We start from the raw sequence: 19,287 nt of genomic DNA, 5'->3' as shown, positions 1-19,287 counted from the left end.
TTTCTTAATCTTGCAAGCAGTTGTTTGACAAAAAAGGTTTTTCCCCACATGTCTACTCAGGATTTTTTTTTTTATGTTTCTCAACCACATTTACCTTCAAGACAATTATTATTAGTATTTACCTAAAACCAATTTGACATTGTATGAATCAAATGAGAAATTCAATTCTGAAAATATTTTATTATTAAAAAATGAAAAAAAACAACAACAACAACAACGATGAGATGTGAACTACAAAATCCACACACCTCCAATAAATATCTACCAACAACAATAAATGACGCTGGCATCGGTGTGTGTCTGAAGGCGCAGTCAGCTGAGCGCGAGCGGAGCCTCCCACCTGGACTCGAGACAGGAAGTTGTTGCCTAGCAAGTTTCACATCTACAGGGCAAAGTTTGAAGACGTCCGTCGATGCTACTATCTGTGCTGTTGACTTGAAAACCCAACGACAGCTATTTGGAAAGTTGATTTCTTTTCCTTGGTGGTCCACGTAACGACGGTGCAAGATGTCTGTCGCAGGACTTAAGAAGCAGTTCTACAAAGCTAGCCAGGTAAAAGCCCCCCTTAAAAGTTTAGCCTGTATTTCAGCTAGCGACTATAGCTAACACTAATGAGCGTTTAATTAGCTCACAGCTAGCTGGTAAACCATAGGAGCCGTGCTCACGGCTAGTGAAGCACGCGCGTTTGGTCAACTTCCGTAAATAAATAAAAAATACGTTTAACTTTGATTTAATTATGTATTCATTCATTCAGTTATTTATTTCTTTTTCATTTTTAGTTATAGACAATTTACAGATAGTTCAATCTTTATACCTATCAACCAATGTCAATCGTGTGATGAGGCTCACGGTTAACATCAAAGTATTCATATTTCACGAACGTAATTAAAAACGTCAACATTTACGTCATACCTGAGTATCTGAAATCCTACTTTCCTTTAAACTGAAATAATGAACATGTACATGTAGTTCAATTCTTGGAAGGTTAGTTGTCACTTCTTTTGCTGCCAAGATTGTATCTTAATTTCCATTTAAAATAACAAACTCAGGTTAAAAGTCAGTTCTGAGAAATTTAGCTTTATGGCTGACAAAGTTCAGGTGTTGGAATTTAGATTTACTGGTTTGAAAGAGATCATGTTACACGTCAAGTAAGTTAGTATTATTACTCAGGTGTTTTTGTGCAGAATTACATAGTATGTCAATATGGGGTGGTTTGACACTGTCTGTGGCTATGCAATGATTCATGAGCATCTTCATCTGTGGTTATAATTGTATTCAATATGAAGCAAGTAAATATTTCCAGACCTGAGGATTTTTATTTATTCAAGAAATTGTGTCACTTGAAGTTCCTCGGTCAGAAGGGCCCATGAAGTCTTAACAGGCATTTTCTTCATACCATAGATTAGTGATTTTTTTCTAATTTTTACAAGCATTGTTTTTGTTGCTAACAATGTAATTTTTAAGTACAAATCATGCAGCATGCAATGCAACACAGTGCGTGTAAATCGCATTTCCAATGACAATCAAATAGACTTGGAAGCTTGGTGAAGCAAGTCAGTATGACAGATTGTGCATCAGCACCAAAGCCCATGGTGTATTCCTTTTGAAATAATTGGATTTGGATGCAAAAATGAGAAAAACACTCATCTCTCTATGGGGAGTGATTATATTGTCTTGGGAAATGTGTAACCAAAAAATTGAAGCATAACAAGACATAGCCTGTAAAACCGGTGGCCTATGTTTTGTTGACAGATCCTTGCTTTGGCTTAACATTATGTAAAGGGGACTGCTCCTGACTCAGTGGGTGTGTAATGGAATGCTAACAATGTAAATATCCAAACCACCATTTTTATAATTCAGTACATTTTATTAATATAATGATAGTATTACAGTTGTGCACTTAAGTTTGCAATTGTTAATGTCTTGCACAACCACATAACAATGCAGGGGTTTTTCAAAAAACACTGTGTTTTTGGCTTGACCAACTACCATTGTGAAAGCCTAATCTATTGAGACATGCAATGCACCTGTTAAAACATGTATTGAACAACCTCTGATAACACAAACAAACAACTGTTACATATTTCCATTAAGACAAAGAAATGAAAGAAAATGGGGCAGAGCAAAATTCTCACTTTGTGTGTTAGTTTCTAACGTGTTCCACAATGCCTCGTTTGGGTGGATACCTTTCAACTGGGGGTTACAGTTTATGATTACTGAAATTATGTTAAAGCTGAGCTGCTGCTGTCAAAAGTCCTTGTAATCTTTAACAGCTGTATGGATGTGATATGATTTTGTAGCTGAAGATAATGCCTTTTGTAAATGTGTGTTAATGCATTAATTAATGGGAATCAATCCCAGACAAAGTTCTTTTATGAACTACTTTGTCAGTTAGTTCATCCTCCATTCGCTAACTGAATTTATTATGTTCTTTTACTTCATGCATTTTCAAATGTTCCAACAATAACAGTGTTGTTTGGTTCTGTGGTAAGAAAAAATCGACTCACTTGATAGTCTACTGTTGCATGGTGTTCTATCACATCAAAGAATACATGATTTATAGAAAAAGAATACGAACATTGTATTCAAGCGATTTAAAGCAGATTTTTTTTAAAAAATTTGTGCTTTTCAATGCACAATTTGCATTTCATCCAATAAGTAGACAACTGTCCCTAGTGGATGTGCTTAAAGTTACAGAAGTCATTTTGGTTTATATTGGCTATTATGCAGTCAAAATCGGTGACATTACATCCTGTTTTTGTGACATTTTTTTTTCTTAAATCATATCAAAATGAGTGATTTGAAGTGTGCTCATAGCCTGTCTTATACTACCTGACTACTCATCTGGGGATATACCGATTTATCAGCGTAGTGAGTCAGTTGTCATCTAACCAAACACATTGAGTAGGAATGTTAGCTGGATAATACTTGATTCGGGGTACAAGATGTCTGTTTGTTCACTAAAAATAAAAATAGCTTAATTGGTTCCAAATTACACACACAAACAAGGAAGATTAGGTCACTCAGAAGTACTATGTTGATTTAAATACTACCAAAAAAAACGTGATTTTTATTTCATTGTATGTACAGCATAGGTGCAAGGTATTTGTAAGTATTGGTGTCTGATGGCCAAATTGTTTTAACATTGTTAACTGATTTCAAATTACGGCATCAGTATTAAATTCAACTTTCTCCCAAAGTAGGTCAGAACCATTTTTCTCTTTTTTCATTAGTTTTGTCATGTTATCCCCACTGCTTTTCATATGTGCAAAACCAAAACTACAAGTTGTGCAGGATAGATTGGATTGCATAACAAAGTCACACTGTAGTCATGAAAAATGTGCACTGTCAGCCAGATGGGGTGCTGAATTTGCTTTCATGTTCATTTCAATAGCTAATTTCACACATTTACTCACTACAAATTCACCTGTTGCCAAGAGGTCTGTTATTTCCAATGAAAGCGGTATCCATTAGGCTTCATAATTATGGCTGAGTTGCACCCGATGAACCAGTTGGAAGTCAATGCTTAGGGCGTTATTCAGAGCCCCTGAGTATTTCAAACGAAATAAGTTTGGCAGGCCTGAACTAGAAGTATCAATTTATCCATCTGGTCTCACACACACACACACGCACGCACGCACGCACGCACGCACACACACACACACACACACACACACACACACACACACACACAATAAGTCTCTGTTTGGCTGGGACTGCCAACAGCACAGTTTGTTACTCAGGAAGAAGGAAGAGAAATGAATAATATATGTGCAATGTATAAGGATATGAGTGAGCAAGATGAAGTTTGCATGTGTGTTTAGTAAAAGTATCCACAGTAATGCTCTAATGTAGGAAATTGCAATGTGAGTGCTGACCTGGTGGAAAAAGGGAGAAACCCTCAGTTTAATTCCATATGGAACAATATGGAACACAGGCTCTCAGTAGAGAGGAAAGTCCAGTTGTATCCCTTGTTCAAACTCAAGGAGGTTCCTCCATTAACGGAAAACATGTGCTTGTGATGAATTCAAGAATTCTGCTAACCAGGCGTGGAAAAAAGAAAATGGTGGAAATTCTTAAATGTCCATTTTAAGTGTGGAAACAAAGCTGTGTGGTTACAAACATTTCAGTGTTTGTTTTTATTTTATTTATTCCTGTGCTGGGGTTTTGCTTTAAAATATGTAATTTGTGGCAAATTCAGCTTCTGTAGTTATATTTTAGAGAGAATGCTGTCATGAAAGAATGAAAGAGCTCCGCTGTGAGCAATGAACCTTGTGAATAATGAACTATTTTGGCATCATAGCTCTGATTGTTCTAATTTCTCAGATGGTGAGTGAGAAAGTTGGAGCAGCAGAAGGAACCAAGATGGATGACGACTTCAAGGACCTTGAGAGAGTAATATGCATACATAATATGTGGATCAACAAAACGTTCTTTTGGATAATTGAACTTTAAATGTCCTTTGACTCTTTATTGCTTGGTTATTATATTTCTACAAGCACCAATTCTTGCCTCTCTTCTACTTGTGCCACCAGAGAGCTGATCTTAGGAGCAAAGCAGTGGTGGAAGTCCTAAATAAAACAACAGAGTACCTCCAGCCTGACCCGGCAACCAGAGCTAAGCTCGCCATGCTCGTCACAGTGTCCAGAATCCGTGGGCAGGTGACTAGTCCAGGCTACTCCCAACCTGAAGCCCGCCTGGGAGATTCCATGACTAAATATGGAAGCGATTTGGGAGAGGAGTCTGTCTTTGGTAGGAACAGTATGAGGAAATATTAGATGGAAGGAATCTGGGGATTGGGTCATAGTGGCAACAGATGGAGGGTAGGTGGGTATTCTAGATTCACCCTGCCCGGCAACATTTTCCGTTTCCTCAAGAGGGATCCTTGGGCTTTCCAAAGCCTAATGGGCAGTGTAAACCCTCTACGTTGGGCTTTCCTCCCACAAATACTCATGAAGCGTCCAAAGAGAGGCATCATGGAGTCATGCTAATCCAGTGCCCAACCCAAGACGCAGAGGTTCCACTCCAAGCTCCCGTCAGATGTCTGAACTCTGTGCCTCTAAGACTGAGTCCAGCCATCCTATGAAAGAAAGTAATTTCAGAAAACAACCGTCAAAAAGATTTGCTATACAGAGACGATAGCAGTGTATCTCTGTCTAGTTTTACAGTCATACCAAGCAAGTCGTTTACACTACATTTCTGATTGCCCGTGTCTTTGTTGTTGTTACTGAGGGTGTGTCCCATGACTGTGTGTTTAACAAAAGTGAGATTTAAATACAACCATTGTTCACATTTGAGACATGACTTGTTAACTCTTACACCTCACCATATTTTTTATACACATGGAAAAACACAAAATGTAAGTTGTGCTTTCCAGCAGCAGCCCTGTAGTGCAGACTATATAGTAACATAATAGCCCTATAAGTGCACAAAATATAAAAGAAACAATTATTTATCAACCAATCAAGGTTAAGCGTAAACTCAGGACTAGTGCAAGATGGAAACCAAAGGATTCGTCTAAAGAGAGCAGCAGTGGTAAAGTGACCCGCAGCAATTCTAAAACCCACCCACTGGGAAATTTACTAAGCAAAAAATAATTGTGATGAGGAAATGTGCTATCCTTGTATTTCTGAACATTTTAACCTTCCTTGGTTTAGATTTTTTTTTATCATGCTTCACTATATCACTCCATAATGCTGATATGTTGCGTGTTTCTGCAGGCAAGTCTCTGATAGACATTGGAGACTCAATGAAGAAAGTGGCTGAGGTCAAGAACTCTCTGGATATAGATGTGAAGCAGAACTTTATTGACCCACTGCACATAGTCGCTGAGAAGGAAATAAAAGAGATTCAGGTAGAAACAAAGAAGGGAGTACACTTAAATGTACAGGCTAGGCTCTGACTAATGAACTCCACAGCAAGAGACGGCTGTAACAGAATGAGAGAAGTGTTTATTCTAGAGGTGTAGAACAAAAATTATCATAAAATGTTCTCTTAACTACACTCCATTACCATCCTCAGCAACAACAGAAGAAGTTGGAGAACCGTCGTTTGGATTATGATTATAAAAAGAAACGTCAAGGTAAAATCCCAGATGAGGAGATTAAACTGGCCCTGGATAAATTTGAAGAATCCAAAGGGCAAGCTGAAATTGCCATGCACAACCTGCTGGAAACGGATGTGAGTAGCATGTAGACTAAACTTGATACACTTTGCGTTGAATATGGCAGAATTAAACTGCAGTAAGTCTCTGTTTACCTCCTTGTGATTGACAGCTATTAATAAAGGAGACAGTCCTTGTTCCTTTCAAAAAGTGAATTATTAACATGTGTATTTCAAACACAATATCTCAAAAGCTGTCACTTTAATTTCAAGTATGCCACAAATTTTTTTGAAGTAGAAAAAAGGAGGTCAGAACGTTCAGACTTGGAAAACATTTATACATGTAATCTTCCATGATATCTTTAAAGCCTCACAATTCAGTATCAGGATGAGTACTGCGTGTGTATGTGGTTGAATAGATTTAGTGCAGGTGATTTATCGACCTGTCTAGTTGGATTGGTCCTTAAGAGTCAAGCTTTTAGTGGAAGCTTTAAAAATTTCAAGGCTCTATAGGAATCACTTGCGTGCAGAGGAAATGAGGTTCGGCAGGTAACTTCCAATGTTGTATTTGGAGAATGTTTGATAAAATTATAGGAATGGTGTCTTTCCTTAACATTTAGCTTCCGCAGCATAACTTTAAATTATTTAGGATATTTTTAACTTAATGAAGTGGAAACAGTGCTGAAGTGCTGTTTATCCTGTTAAGGAAAATAGATATTTTTTTTATTTTTCATATTTTAGTATTTCAGGAGAAGGTTTTCAGGACATATCACAAAACCTTCAGTATTTTTTACATCTGTTAAATACTTGGGCGGTGCATCTTGATATTTTGGGAATTTTAAGTCCCTGGGAAGACAATTAAAATAAATAGTGATCATTTAAATGCAGTACAGTCATTCAGTACAGTCATAAAGGGGGATCCAAGGTATTACTTGCTTGTTCTACTCAATTAAAATAATTTAATTGGCCCATTCAGTAATCAATTCTTGATGACACCATCAAAAAGAAAAACTGCACATCAGTTCAGTTTGGTGAAGCTAAGAGTCAAATGAGAAGAATGTACAATTCCTGTTTGTGTGCCTATAGAGAACAAATAATGTGTTCCAGCTGCTGTGTCTGCAGTAGAAATGCATTTTTGCTTGCTGCTGCTCCTCAGCTAGCAAACCACATTCTTTAAGGACAATATGCATCAGGTGATTTGCCAAGGGGTGGTTCTGTTTCTCCACACTTACTTGCAGTGTTGTAATCTGGTCAAACCAGTTTTGTCTTCACCTTTTTCCATTCCTGCCATTATGAGACCGTGCGGAGTGTTTTTAATGACGTCATTGAGATGAACATTATGAGGTGATGCTGTGAGACAAAAATACCAAATGTTAACCTGTAAGGAATGTTCTGAACTATTACTGCATTGGGTCCTCGTCTGAAAGTCTTTGTCGGCATGTAGGAGGAGCAGATTAGTCAGCTGTCATCTTTAGTGAATTCTCTGGTGCAGTACCACAAGGAATGCTTGGGGATCATGGAGAAACTTTCTGCCACAATGTCAATAAGGTCAGTGGCTTAACTGTTGGAGGAAGATGGCAGAAAATTGATCAGAAATACACCATAATGAAGTTCATTTGATGTTCTATGTATAGTTATTTTGAGAACCCCCCTCAAGAAAATTAATATGCTTGTCTTTGTGTATGATAATCGTGTCTATATTGATGCATTCCTTCTTTGTCTACTCAGAGGTGATACTGTCTGATCTGTTTGTTTGCAGAATGAGTGAACTTCATTCTCATCCAAAACGTGAATACACACCCAAACCCAGGTCATCTGTTGACTATGGAGAACCAGAAAACTCAAATGGAGGACTCTCATCATCTGCAACGAGAACCACAGTTTCTTCTCACGGTAAAATCAACTTATGCACATAACGTGTTTTCTGAGAGCTGTGTGAATTTACTTAAGCACCTGTTTCCAAAAAGGGTTGCGTGAAAGTCAGTATCATTGCTAAGACTGCTGTGTCTTTCCTTCCTGCAACATTAACCAGCCCCAGCTCAGCCCATCCAGAGACCCTCCATCAAGAGCAGACCGCGTGAGTGAGACAGGAAGTAAACGTATCAGACAGACGTAGAGAGTTTCACCTGACTCTGCTCCCGTCTGTATTCATGCTCGTTTGATGGTGTATTTTACTTACACTGTTCGCTCAGGTTGCTGGGGTTCACTATGTCTAGTCTGCCAGATTCAGAGGACGACAACGGGTTGTCAGGGTGTGATTTTACTCTCCATGTGGCTGCAGATATAAGGAAATGTCAACAGGCCACATATTTTTTTAACTGGTCAATGACTCCAGTATAATCAAAATTATCAACCAGATCTTACAGTTCTTTGTACCTGCAGCCAGTGTTCTACTGAGTGGTACATATCTGACAGTCTGTAAAGTTCATAAGGCCTTAGATTTTTATTGTATTTCTGTGGTTACATGGTTATAATTGTCTCTGATGACAATTTTTCTGGGGTATAACTGAAAAAAATGTTGGGGACCTATTTTCTTTTGTCTTTCCTTTAATGCACATGTGGTGAGAGGGGATACATGTTTTATGCTTGATTTAACTTTTTGCTCTATGCCAGTTCAGTTGGAAAACCAACTTTTTCCCATGAAATCCTGCTAAAGGACGACACCGTTTGTCGCTGCAACAAGAAGATTCTATTTTCACAAAATTATATATTCTCTATCTTCCATCCTCTGTTTTGTGTCTTTCTGCAGAAGAGCCGCGCTGCAGAGCCTTGTATGACTTTGAGCCAGAGAACGAGGGTGAGCTGGGCTTCCGTGATGGCGACATCATCACCTTGACTGGTCAACTCGATGAAAACTGGTTGGAGGGAAAAGTTCATGGCAAAGAGGGTTACTTCCCCACCAACTATGTTGAAGTGATAGTACCTCTGCCTCACTGAGAGAGCAAGGGGTAGCACTGTAGAGAGGATGAAAGAGATGGTTGATGGAAGATTGTCATGTCTCACCATAGGGAATATTTTTAAAATTTTAATCAAACCTCACAGGAAAAGGGCAGTTATTAGAATACTTTTTTTTTTTTTAAACTTCTGTCAGATTATGTTGTCAATCATTTAATTTTTTTAAAATGGTGAGAATGGGGGAAGTTAAGTCATAAATATCACATATAATGGGTGTAATGTCTGGGTGCTTTTACCATGTCCTCCTCTTTGCATTCTTCATCATGCACTTCATGTACAATACACCTTTTACCAGATGCAATGAGGGAAGACCATAAGAGAAAGACATCAGTAATGACACACTCTTCACAAACACTAAGTGAAACCACTTTATGTTCACTTGAGAACATGTTGTTCTTTTTCACATGGTACTGACTCATGTACATGCATGTTCCATTGTACATGCTGGTTTCTGTTCTTGCAGTTTTCACTCTTGTGCCTTTGGGCTTTAGTACAGCATCAACATGGAGGACTGTCTTCCTTTTGTTGACATTTGAGGCTGTCCTCTGCTGCCACCTGGTGGTGGTAAAGATTATTCTTAGCAATACAGGGACCTCTATTTAAGCAAGCCCATAATTTTGATTATGAGGCAAATTTATATTTGAAAAAGTTTATTTTAAGCCAAAACGTTGTCTAATAGATCTTTCAATTCAAGAGTTGGAGGGTTTGTAAGAATCTGAGTTTATAACCTTTTTATCACAGATCATAGATGTCAGTGATTTCATTCATCTGGCCTCACAAAGCACAGACTCCAAATAAAGATTTCACAAAATACTAAATTGACGAAGGCTGTTATTTTGGCGTTATTTGTGTTTATAAACTACAATGTATAAAATGCTTTTTCTTTTTAAAGTATTTAATAACTATGTGTCTTGTGTTCCCTCTCTGTTCACATTTTAAAGAGGGACGCAGACACACCATTCTATTCCTCTATTTTCTCAGACTCTATTGATGCTGCTGGCAGCGTCACTTGCAGTTTTGTGTGGGCTTTCACCTTAATGTTTGTAATGAAGTTCCAGATTTGTTTCCCCCTTTGTGTTAGGATGAGCTCGGCTTTAGTACTTCGACCTCTATTTCAGAGCATGGAAATGAATCTGATGTGTGATCGGGTGTGTTTGTGCCCGCTTCAGTGTTCACCCTGAAGCTGTACACTTAGACCTGACAGAAAATGTTACTCTTCAGACTGTTGTGTGCAGGATTGACTAATAATGAGGAAAGCCCACAGACAATAGCAGGTTTCAGTTTCGATTAAGCCTTTTACAGGCTGACTATGGACTGTGAGGGTTTGTGCTGTTCACTAAAATGCCAACTTTCTCCTCTTGTCATGATCCCCTTGTTAGACCTCCCCCCGCCCAGCTCATCCCTCCCATCTATGTATAAAAGGGGGGGTGTAACAGACAGGTCTTTTCAGCAGCAAAAGACACATAGCAGTGGATTATGCCCTCCCTCCCCCACTGGTTTTTATTCACCACCTGCCCCGGGATCCCTACCCCCTTACTCATTATCCACCCCATCCCAATCTGCCATGGAGCTCAGATTCCAGGTCCAGCCCAGTAATAGTCTTCTCATTGTTGTGCTAGTACGTGTCTGTTAAGTGTTGAGTTTTGGGGCCGGGGGCTTCAGCTGAGCTGAGTAATAACTGTGTGGTTCAGGTGTGGGTTTCCATGCTTCGTTGCACTAAATCAAAAGAGAGGGAGAGTGAAGGGTCAGGGGTTCAGATTGAGCTATTATACAGTCTGTATAATATTGATAATGAATAATGAAATGGGACAAGGGACTAAGATCTATTTATTTTTATCTGCTGCTGCCAAAATAGTTAATAGCCTGAATGCTGCGACGAACACGTCATTCTGGGACGGACCCTATTACATCCGGACCCTAGAAACGTTTCGTATTTGTTATATTGATGAGGTGTTACCAGACTTTAAAGCTTCACTATTATCCTGAACGTTAAGGATTTTTAAAAAATTGTATAACTGCTTTGCCTGTGTTCCTGCTTCTGCATCTTTCCCGGTGCCTTATTGTTTTTGACTGTTACCCTTTGGGGAGGGAGGGGGAGTTGGATTATGATGGATTATCTTTAGGATGCATGTATTGCCTCCATGCTGAATGTAATCTATATTCTGTGTATTTTTGTTTGTGTGTTCAAGTGAATGAATGCTGACCGTTTTTCCAAATAAAGACAAAATTGTTTCCTGTCAGTCTTTTGTGAGCTTTGATTTGAATTGCATTTATCAAATTGATGCAATTGATGAGGTTGATATTAGAAGCAGAAATAACAGATGTGAGATCATACATTTATAGCAATCTTAATTAGAACAATGTTTTGTTAATAGTGCAGTATTACTGTTTTGTTCTCCGTGTACACCTCTGTCCTCTGGACATCCCTCAATCGACTTGTTCGAAATCTGCACAGCTGTCGGTCTGGATGATCTCCAGAACAGCAGACTACAGCAGCCAGCTGTTGGATTACTGCCACAGCACCGTCTCATCTGGGAAGGCGTGTCACTCCCCCCCCCCGAATCGCTCAGCACCCCTTTGTCCTCGGTCGGTGCCCAGCCAGCGACACTCATGGCGGCTGCACCCGTCAGGCAGCGCTCCGGGCCGGCGGGACCCCGGGCGCAGCTCCCGCCCTGCTACTACGAAGGATACCTGGAAAAACGGGGACCGAAAGAGAAGGTGCGTTCAGTCGGTGGGAGTCATGTTCCATTTTGTCCTGTCTTCATGGCTTTGGGGGGGGCAGTTTGCATGCACAGTGCGCACCGGCAGGTCTCCCCCCACTCCCACGGAGCTGTCAACTTCCTCGAGCATGGGCGAGGCGTGACCGCACGCTGCCGCTGCCGCTGCCGCTCGGCTCCGGTAACGGATCGCTGATGTTGGAAGTGTTTTGAATTTCAGACGGGAAGCGTGGAGCAAAAATATGAACGAATCGCGACGTGTGAGATCGTGGAAACCCAGATGCTGTCAGGGCATTCCCATCCAAACCACATGACGTGAGGGATCTGCGGCTATTTTGCTCAAGTGGGGTCTCTGTGTCGGGAATGTGTGCCAAACAATTTTATTAGAATTCAACTGCCTCCCAGGATTAAGATATTCTGAATATATTTGAATGCCTGATCTCTTCGTGTAATTCCTAGTATCTCACATAATAGTTGTACAGAGTAATACTGAATATATTTAAATTATTTTTCCATAGCATTTTTATTTAGTTATAACCTATAAGGTGAAAAAATGGGATCCCACCCCCACCCTCTCATCAGGCTAATTCTAATGCTATATGGACATGTAATGTGAGCCAGGCTCAGGTGCAGGCTTCTGCACTGATCTATGGCCACAGATGACACCAGCTGGGACTCACTTTCTGTCCATCCCTTGGGACAGGAAATGGAGGAGAAATGGGAAACTGGGGGGAAACACAAGAGTGCTTTGCCAAAGCAGTGATTTCCACTATTTTATATTTTGGTAAATGTCTGTGTCACAGGCCTCCAGGCGACTGTGGACATGTCTGTGTGGGAATTCTTTGTATTTCTTCAACAATGCCAAGGACGCCCATGTAAGTAATGGACTATTTGTACGTTATTTTGTTTATTTGTGCGTCTCACTGTGTTGACGATTGTGTTACAGTATGTAGATAAGATGGACCTCGGGGGATTTGTGTCGCTGAAGGACGACTGCAGCCGGGACAGAAATCTGGAGGCAGCCAGACTCATCCTGCGTATGAAGGATGGGGAGACCAAACTCACGGTTAGCCCCCCACCAACACACACACACACGCACACACACATCATTAAAATTCACACACCTTAAAGTGAAAAAAGTTGTTCTCTTCTCTAGGCACCCAACTTGGAATCAAGGGAGCTGTGGAAAGGTTTCCTGTTCTCCGTTGTAGATGTAAATATTCATCTTTGACAAACCTGCATCCTTCCGATCTGTCTCTCTCTTTCTTGTTTGTTCTCACTCTCCCATCCTGTCCCGATTACAGCTGAATGTTCCGTCCTGTCTCACACTGCTGCCGGGGCAACTGCAGATGCTGAAGGAGGTGGTGGACAAAGAGAGGTCCAGGAGAAGAACTCGAACTCCCACAAGGGCGCCTCCTTCACCCCTCTCTGTGCCTTTAGTGGGTGAGATCCCTCCGTAAGTCCTCCACCTTTCGTTTTGAAACCATTTAAGGGTGACTGGGCCTGGGAAAACTGCTCAATGCTCAATCACCCAGTGATCATCTGAGAAATTCAAACTTGCCTGCAGGTGTTTTCGCCCAGTGTCTCGAACGGAGGCTGAAGTCCTTTTGGAGAGACACCCTGACTGTGGCAACATGCTGCTTCGTCCGGGTAGAGATGGTTGCTCATTGGCTGTCACCACTCGACAGGATCTCAACGGGTAAATACTTGCTGAACATCTGCAGGGTCCAGATGCAAATCTGAACACAACATTCAATGTAAAAGCTACAAACTGCTTCTGTTTTTTTCTTTTGCTGCAGATCGGTGTTCAGACATTACCGTGTGACTCAGAGGGACCAAGGTGGTTACGTGATTGATGTCGAAAACCCTGTAAGCGTTATTGATTTCCTTCTATTTTAGAACGTTTGTGATGTGGCAACATGATAGTTCTGTTTTAAGTTCTGATTTTAATCTCAACACACAGTGTCTCCTGACACTGTGTGTCGATCTGATACCGTTGTTCGCTTTTAGCAGATTTATTACATGGGTACCAAACTGTGTGTAATGAATTTGAAGAAACCATTTTTAATATCGATCAATCGCATTACAGCAGATCTTATCCATCATTTTCTTCCGTTGATACAAGATTTGGTCACATCGGCAGATGGCTAAAAAGGGCATTTCAAACACCCGTGTCACTGGCAATGTATTCCAGTTCCTCTTTGAGGATCCAGGGGTGTTCCTAGGACACATGGGATGTGTAATCCCTGCAGCGTATGTTGGGTTTTCCCCAGGGTTGCCTCCCTGGCCAGGAAAACCATCAAAGAGAGGCATCCTAAAGGCATCCTAGTTTTGATTGATGTGAAGCTCCAGCAGCTTTGCTCTAAGCTCGGTCCAGATGTCTGAGTTCCTCACCCAATCGTTTCATCGCTAAGGCTGAGCCCAGACACTCCATGAAGAAAACTCCCCTTGTATCCGTGATGTTCTTTCAATTGTTGCAAACAGCTCATGACCGTAGGCGAGAGTTGGAACATGGATTAAGAGCTTTGCCTTACATCTCAGGTCGTTTCAACAATACATTGCCTGTATTACTTCTGATGCTGCATCAAAATACGCACCCATCTTAACTTTTTACCCCTGTTGAAGCAACAACTCACAATCTTGGCCTTAGATCTGGAAGTGCTGCCAGCAGTTTTACCTTCACCTGCAAACAATTCCAGTGCATGTTTAGGATCATGGACCAATGTAGCCAACAGAAGTAAAGAAGGCAGATGATCCCCTGTCCCCTTAACAATGCCTTAAAATCCTGTCAATCCTTATCACTTACGGAATCAGATACGATAACACCTGAAAAACGATCTGCTTATGGCTATTGGTACAGAGACAAAGCTGGCATACTGGATGGAGACATCCAGGTCAAGGGATTCATTATTTGCCAAAAGGGAAACACATAACATTGGTTTTCTCTTCAGATTCCTTGTGCTGACCTTCATGAGGTCATCGACGCTCTGGTGGAGAAGACAGCAGGAACTCTTCAGCCTTTCCTCCTTGAGGAGCCTTATGAAGAGAATATCAGTGAGGCCATCGTGAAACACACACACACACACACACACACACACACACACACACACACACACACACACACACACACACACACACACACACACACACACACACACACACACACACACATTCTCCAGATTCCATTTTCCTCCTTTTTCATTGTGAGAATATTATTTCTTCGTGTCATCAGCATATGTTTCTGCTAATGATGAGAACGGGGAGAGGATCCTCCACACCGCCCCTACCAGCCCGCTGCCAAAGGCTCCCGCCCTGCCTCCAAAACAAGGTTTGTGTCAGCCCCATGAAAACTCGTACAGAAAGCCACATTGACACAGCGGCAGTGATCACCGCTCTCATTCTGGTGCAGATCGCTGGCCCAGCAGCCCCCTCTCCAGGTCTCCTGCCCCTGACCGACGTATCCTGACCTCATCGGTACCGGCTTCACCCACCAACCCAATGAGACGGCTCATTCTCTCACCGTCACCTCTTGCACAGAGTGAGTAGAAAAACCATGTCTCACCTTCTGCAGTCAACCATAACTTATAAACTGCTCTGTTTCAAGTAAGTGAGCTCGTCCTAATGCCCAGTTTTGCATTACATGCCATTATTTATGATCTACACCACATACAGTAAATGGAGCCAGAAATGGAGATTTTTTGAACAGTGTATGTCTGATTTTCACTTTAAGGACAGAACGTATTTCTGACGTTTCGATTAGTGTTTTGATTAAATGATGTGACATAATATGTGTTATGTGTGATATGTTATTCCTATCTTCTTCTTTTTCTTTCGGCTTTTCCCTTCAGGGGTCGCCACAGCGAATCAGTTGCCTCCATCTAACCCTGTCTTCTGCATCCTCTTCTGTCACACCAACTATCTTCATGTCCTCTTTCACTACATCCATAAACCTCCTCTTTGGTCTTCCTCTAGGCCTCCTGCCTGGCAGTTCAAAACTCATCATCCTTCTACCAATATATTCACTATCTCTCCTCTGGACATGTCCAAACCATCTCAGTCTGGCCTCTCTGACTTTATCTCCAGAACCTATAACATGTGCTGTCCCTCTGATGTACTCATGCCTGATCCTATCCTTCCTGGTCACTCTCAAAGAGAACCTCAGCATCTTCATCTCTGCTACCTCCAGCTCTGTCTCCTGTCTTTTCCTCAGTGACACTGTCTCTAGACCAAACAACATCGCTGGTCTCACCGCAGTTTTGTATACCTTTCCTTTCATTTTAGCTGAAACTCTTCTATCACACATCACACCTGACACTTTTCTCCACCCATACCATCCTGCCTGTACACGCTTCTTCACCTCTTTTCCACACTCTCCATTGCTCTGGACTGATGACCCTAAGTAAAGCTATTCCTATCTTCTTCTTCTTCTTCTTTTCCTTTCGGCTTTTCCCTTCAGGGGTCGCCACAGCGAATCAATTTCCTCCATCTAGCCCTGTCCTTTGAATCCTCTTCTCTCACACCAACTACCTTCATGTCTTCCCTCATTACATCCATAAACCTCCTCTTTGGTCTTCCTCTAGGTCTCCTGCCTGGCAGTTCAAAACTCAGCATCCTTCTACCAATATATTCACTATCTCTCCTCTGGACATGTCCAAACCATCTCAGTCTGGCCTCTCTGACTTTATCTCCAAGACCTCTAACATGTGCTGTCCCTCTGATGTACTCATTCCTGATCCTATCATTCCTGGTCACTCCCAGAGAGAACCTCAGCATCTTCATCTCTGCTACCTCTAGCTCTGTCTCCTGTCTTTTCTTCAGTGACACTGTCTATTAAAGCTATTCCTATCAATCCCATAAAAAGGAATATATGGCTTACGTGACAGATTTGAACCATTTGTGGAGGTTATATGTATATACTGTATATTGTATATTTGCATTGATTAGTTGCTATTAGTACAAACGCTGTCAGCTCAGAGGAATATTATAACATGTTATACTTTTTTGATGTTTATGCAGAACATGAGAAATAAAGGGGAATAAAATCACACTTTAAACAGGCTGTTTGAAAAGATAGTACATTTATTGTTTTAATTCAGAGACTCCTCGGGGCAAAAATCAAATACTGCTGCCTCTAGCATGCCGAGACACACTTAAACCAAGTACAAGTGATTGATTGGGACACAATGAGTGTATTTGTTCTGTCTGTCCACAGCACTCAATGAGGAACTTAAAATGAAGCTGGAGAAAAGACGAGCCAGTCAGGACTGACTTACGCAAAAGAAACAACTTCCTCTTACTGACTGCACCCTCAATCTTCAGTGCCAAACCCCTTCTTGCCGCAGCTATACATTCATCCTGTGCCTTCTGGGTGGAAGACAAGGAACTACAAACACAGCCTCGTTCTCATAGAGAGACACAAAATAATCCGAGACTCATTCTTGTGGTCTCATCTGTATGATTTTTTTTAACTTGAATGACTGAATGAGCTCTGATTAGCTCCTTAAGAGGGGGACTGGATGTTACACACTGTATTAGATTCATGAAATGCTAGATGCTTTAGCTGGTGTGATAATCCACTAGTGTTTTGTCCACTTGCATAAAGTTGGTTACAAACTGTGGACAAAAAAAAAGTGCCACAAAAACACAGAACCCATATGACTGGCAGCTACAATCCATCAGAGATGCACTGATGCATGCCGGACCACCAACTGAGCCCAATGTTTTCCATTCTGAGCCCCTATCTGAGTGCTGAGCTGCTGATGTCACTGCGGCAGAACTGGAAACAAAAAACAAACAAACCCAGGACTCAAACTCTGACCCCAGACAGTTCACCTGCTCTGAACTCCTTCACTTCATTACGTGTTGAGAAAAAAACTCTGTGCTCAGTGTCTGCCTGCTGCTCTTGTGTACTGTTTGTGATCAATAAGCACACTTTAATGTATTTTTGATTCAATGACACCTTTTCAGCTTGTTAACTACTCAACTTTAACTGCATTATTGGTGCTTGTTTCAAAATGTGTTCTAATTCTATGCTACTGTGTACAGATTGGTGCTATGACTCAAGCCAGTTGCTCAGTTCTGCTCAGTGACTCATTGAAAATCAATCTCCTCATAATGAGAGAGAGCCCCCTAGTGGAAAGTCTGTCAACTACAGCGACTGAAGCCTTGGCACCCATTGGTATTTAGTTGCTGACAGTATTACTAAACAGTTTGTGTAGTTTAGCCTTTTCATGTGGTAACCTGGCAAACACACGTGGCTTTATCACAAGATAACACCACACCCTACCTCTAATAATGCAATCCCAATTTTTTTCCATCTCTGATTAACAGCTTGTGTTTTTGGTGGTTCTGTCAGTTGGCCAGTCCTTACAGATATAAAATGTCTGAGCACCAGAGGCAAACTGTGATGAGGTATCTTCTTACTGTAAACAGCGTCTTGTATGTTTGTTCATGATGTGTTGTGTCTGCTTTATTGCTATCAAAGACCAGTGTTTGTTAATTATGAAGGGCATTAAATTGTTTTGCATGTGATTTGTGAATTGATGACTTGTACCTTTTCAGAAGTGCGCGTCTGTTCATTTTCTTTTTCATGTCGGACTGTTGGGACCCAGTCACTGATCGATGATTGATGACACTGAATGAGGACATGAGATAATGTAGGAATTAATCAATACTATGAGTGGAATTCTGGACAATCTGTCTTGTTGGTGATAGGGTGTGAAAGGAAAATAGAAAACAGACTTTTTTTAAGTTGAATTGTTACATTTTTCAGTGATCCCATACGTTTCACTAAAGACTTGTAATGGAAATTGGTTTTGAGTTTGAGAGACTATCTGAATCACCCCAATTTAATTGGAAAATTTTAAAATTAAATTTTATTTCCTGATTTTGTTAAGGTTGGTAACCTTAAACTTTAATATGTTTAATAAGTTATAGTATGAAATATATGTCTAATTCATGGCTAAGTTGGCATAAATACCAACATATTTAATAAAGTACAATCAATCTGTTTTTCTTTTTGTGCATTTTTTAAGTTTATTTCTATTTTTGTCTTCATAGAATTTGTGAAATAAAAACAACGAAGGATTAAAATATGTCAATAATATAAGTTGCAGTGATTTAATGTCCACACATTAAATACTAGATGTGTGTGCCGATGGCGGTAGAAGGGGAGAGAAACAACTGAACACATTCCGGTAAGCTTCAATTCAACCCAATATTTTGTTGATGCATTTTTAATAAATAAGGTCGTTTTTCAGTCAATGTATGTAGTTGTATTGTGTCATAAAAATGTTTGCGAGACCCACTAGCATTTTCATGGTCAGCTTCATTTGTCTTCTTCTACATAATTCTAATTCATTGACCACAGTAGTGGTGCCCTGATGCAAATTTGGGCCTCATTTAAAATAAAAAATAAAAAAGGCTTTGGGTCTTTGCGTCTAAAGTAAGCCTATCATGGCTGGCTCATGGTTTTAAGATCTTATTGTAAATGTATGTCTATTTAGGGATGATA

General features: G+C 40.6%; 2 protein-coding genes across 3 annotated transcripts; both read left to right on the top strand.

The window, feature by feature from the left end:
- The first annotated feature begins 277 nt into the window (after window positions 1-277).
- LOC137611751 (endophilin-A2-like) lies at window positions 278-11,293 on the top strand. Of its 2 annotated transcripts, XM_068339830.1 has the most exons (9): window positions 278-552; window positions 4,327-4,395; window positions 4,536-4,752; window positions 5,721-5,854; window positions 6,022-6,180; window positions 7,547-7,650; window positions 7,862-7,995; window positions 8,135-8,179; window positions 8,852-11,293. In XM_068339830.1, the coding sequence occupies exons 1-9, from the start codon at window positions 508-510 to the stop codon at window positions 9,037-9,039; spliced, it is 1,095 nt and encodes a 364-aa protein (XP_068195931.1). In that variant the 5' UTR covers window positions 278-507; the 3' UTR covers window positions 9,040-11,293. The 2 variants fall into 2 exon arrangements, with proteins under 2 accessions (XP_068195931.1, XP_068195932.1); XM_068339831.1 differs by lacking the exon at window positions 8,135-8,179 and having other exon boundaries at window positions 287-552.
- A 170-nt stretch (window positions 11,294-11,463) lies between these two features.
- stap2a (signal transducing adaptor family member 2a) lies at window positions 11,464-18,764 on the top strand. Its single transcript, XM_068339825.1, has 11 exons — window positions 11,464-11,775; window positions 12,578-12,649; window positions 12,721-12,840; window positions 12,931-12,987; window positions 13,079-13,230; window positions 13,342-13,473; window positions 13,574-13,643; window positions 14,726-14,828; window positions 15,007-15,102; window positions 15,184-15,312; window positions 16,987-18,764. Exons 1-11 carry the CDS (start codon window positions 11,668-11,670, stop codon window positions 17,040-17,042), a joined length of 1,095 nt encoding a protein of 364 aa, XP_068195926.1. The 5' UTR covers window positions 11,464-11,667; the 3' UTR covers window positions 17,043-18,764.
- The last annotated feature ends 523 nt before the right edge of the window (window positions 18,765-19,287 follow it).

The sequence above is a fragment of the Antennarius striatus genome, chromosome 18 (genome assembly GCF_040054535.1).
Source record: "Antennarius striatus isolate MH-2024 chromosome 18, ASM4005453v1, whole genome shotgun sequence".
NCBI lineage: Eukaryota > Metazoa > Chordata > Actinopteri > Lophiiformes > Antennariidae > Antennarius > Antennarius striatus.
The sequence above is the reverse complement of the archived record's forward strand: the minus strand, read 5'-3'. Positions and strand labels throughout refer to the sequence as shown.

What these genes read in the sequence shown, in the direction of transcription:
- stap2a (XM_068339825.1), top strand. Translation starts at nt 11,668, where the DNA reads ATGGCGGCTGCACCCGTCAGGCAGCGCTCCGGGCCGGCGGGACCCCGG. An exon ending in AACGGGGACCGAAAGAGAAG is followed by an intron (nt 11,776 to 12,577) that starts GTGCGTTCAGTC and finishes TCTGTGTCACAG; the next exon opens with GCCTCCAGGCGACTGTGGAC. An exon ending in ACTCGACAGGATCTCAACGG is followed by an intron (nt 13,474 to 13,573) that starts GTAAATACTTGC and finishes CTTTTGCTGCAG; the next exon opens with ATCGGTGTTCAGACATTACC.
- LOC137611751 (XM_068339830.1), top strand. Translation starts at nt 508, where the DNA reads ATGTCTGTCGCAGGACTTAAGAAGCAGTTCTACAAAGCTAGCCAG. An exon ending in GGGAGAGGAGTCTGTCTTTG is followed by an intron (nt 4,753 to 5,720) that starts GTAGGAACAGTA and finishes GTGTTTCTGCAG; the next exon opens with GCAAGTCTCTGATAGACATT. An exon ending in AGGAAATAAAAGAGATTCAG is followed by an intron (nt 5,855 to 6,021) that starts GTAGAAACAAAG and finishes TACCATCCTCAG; the next exon opens with CAACAACAGAAGAAGTTGGA.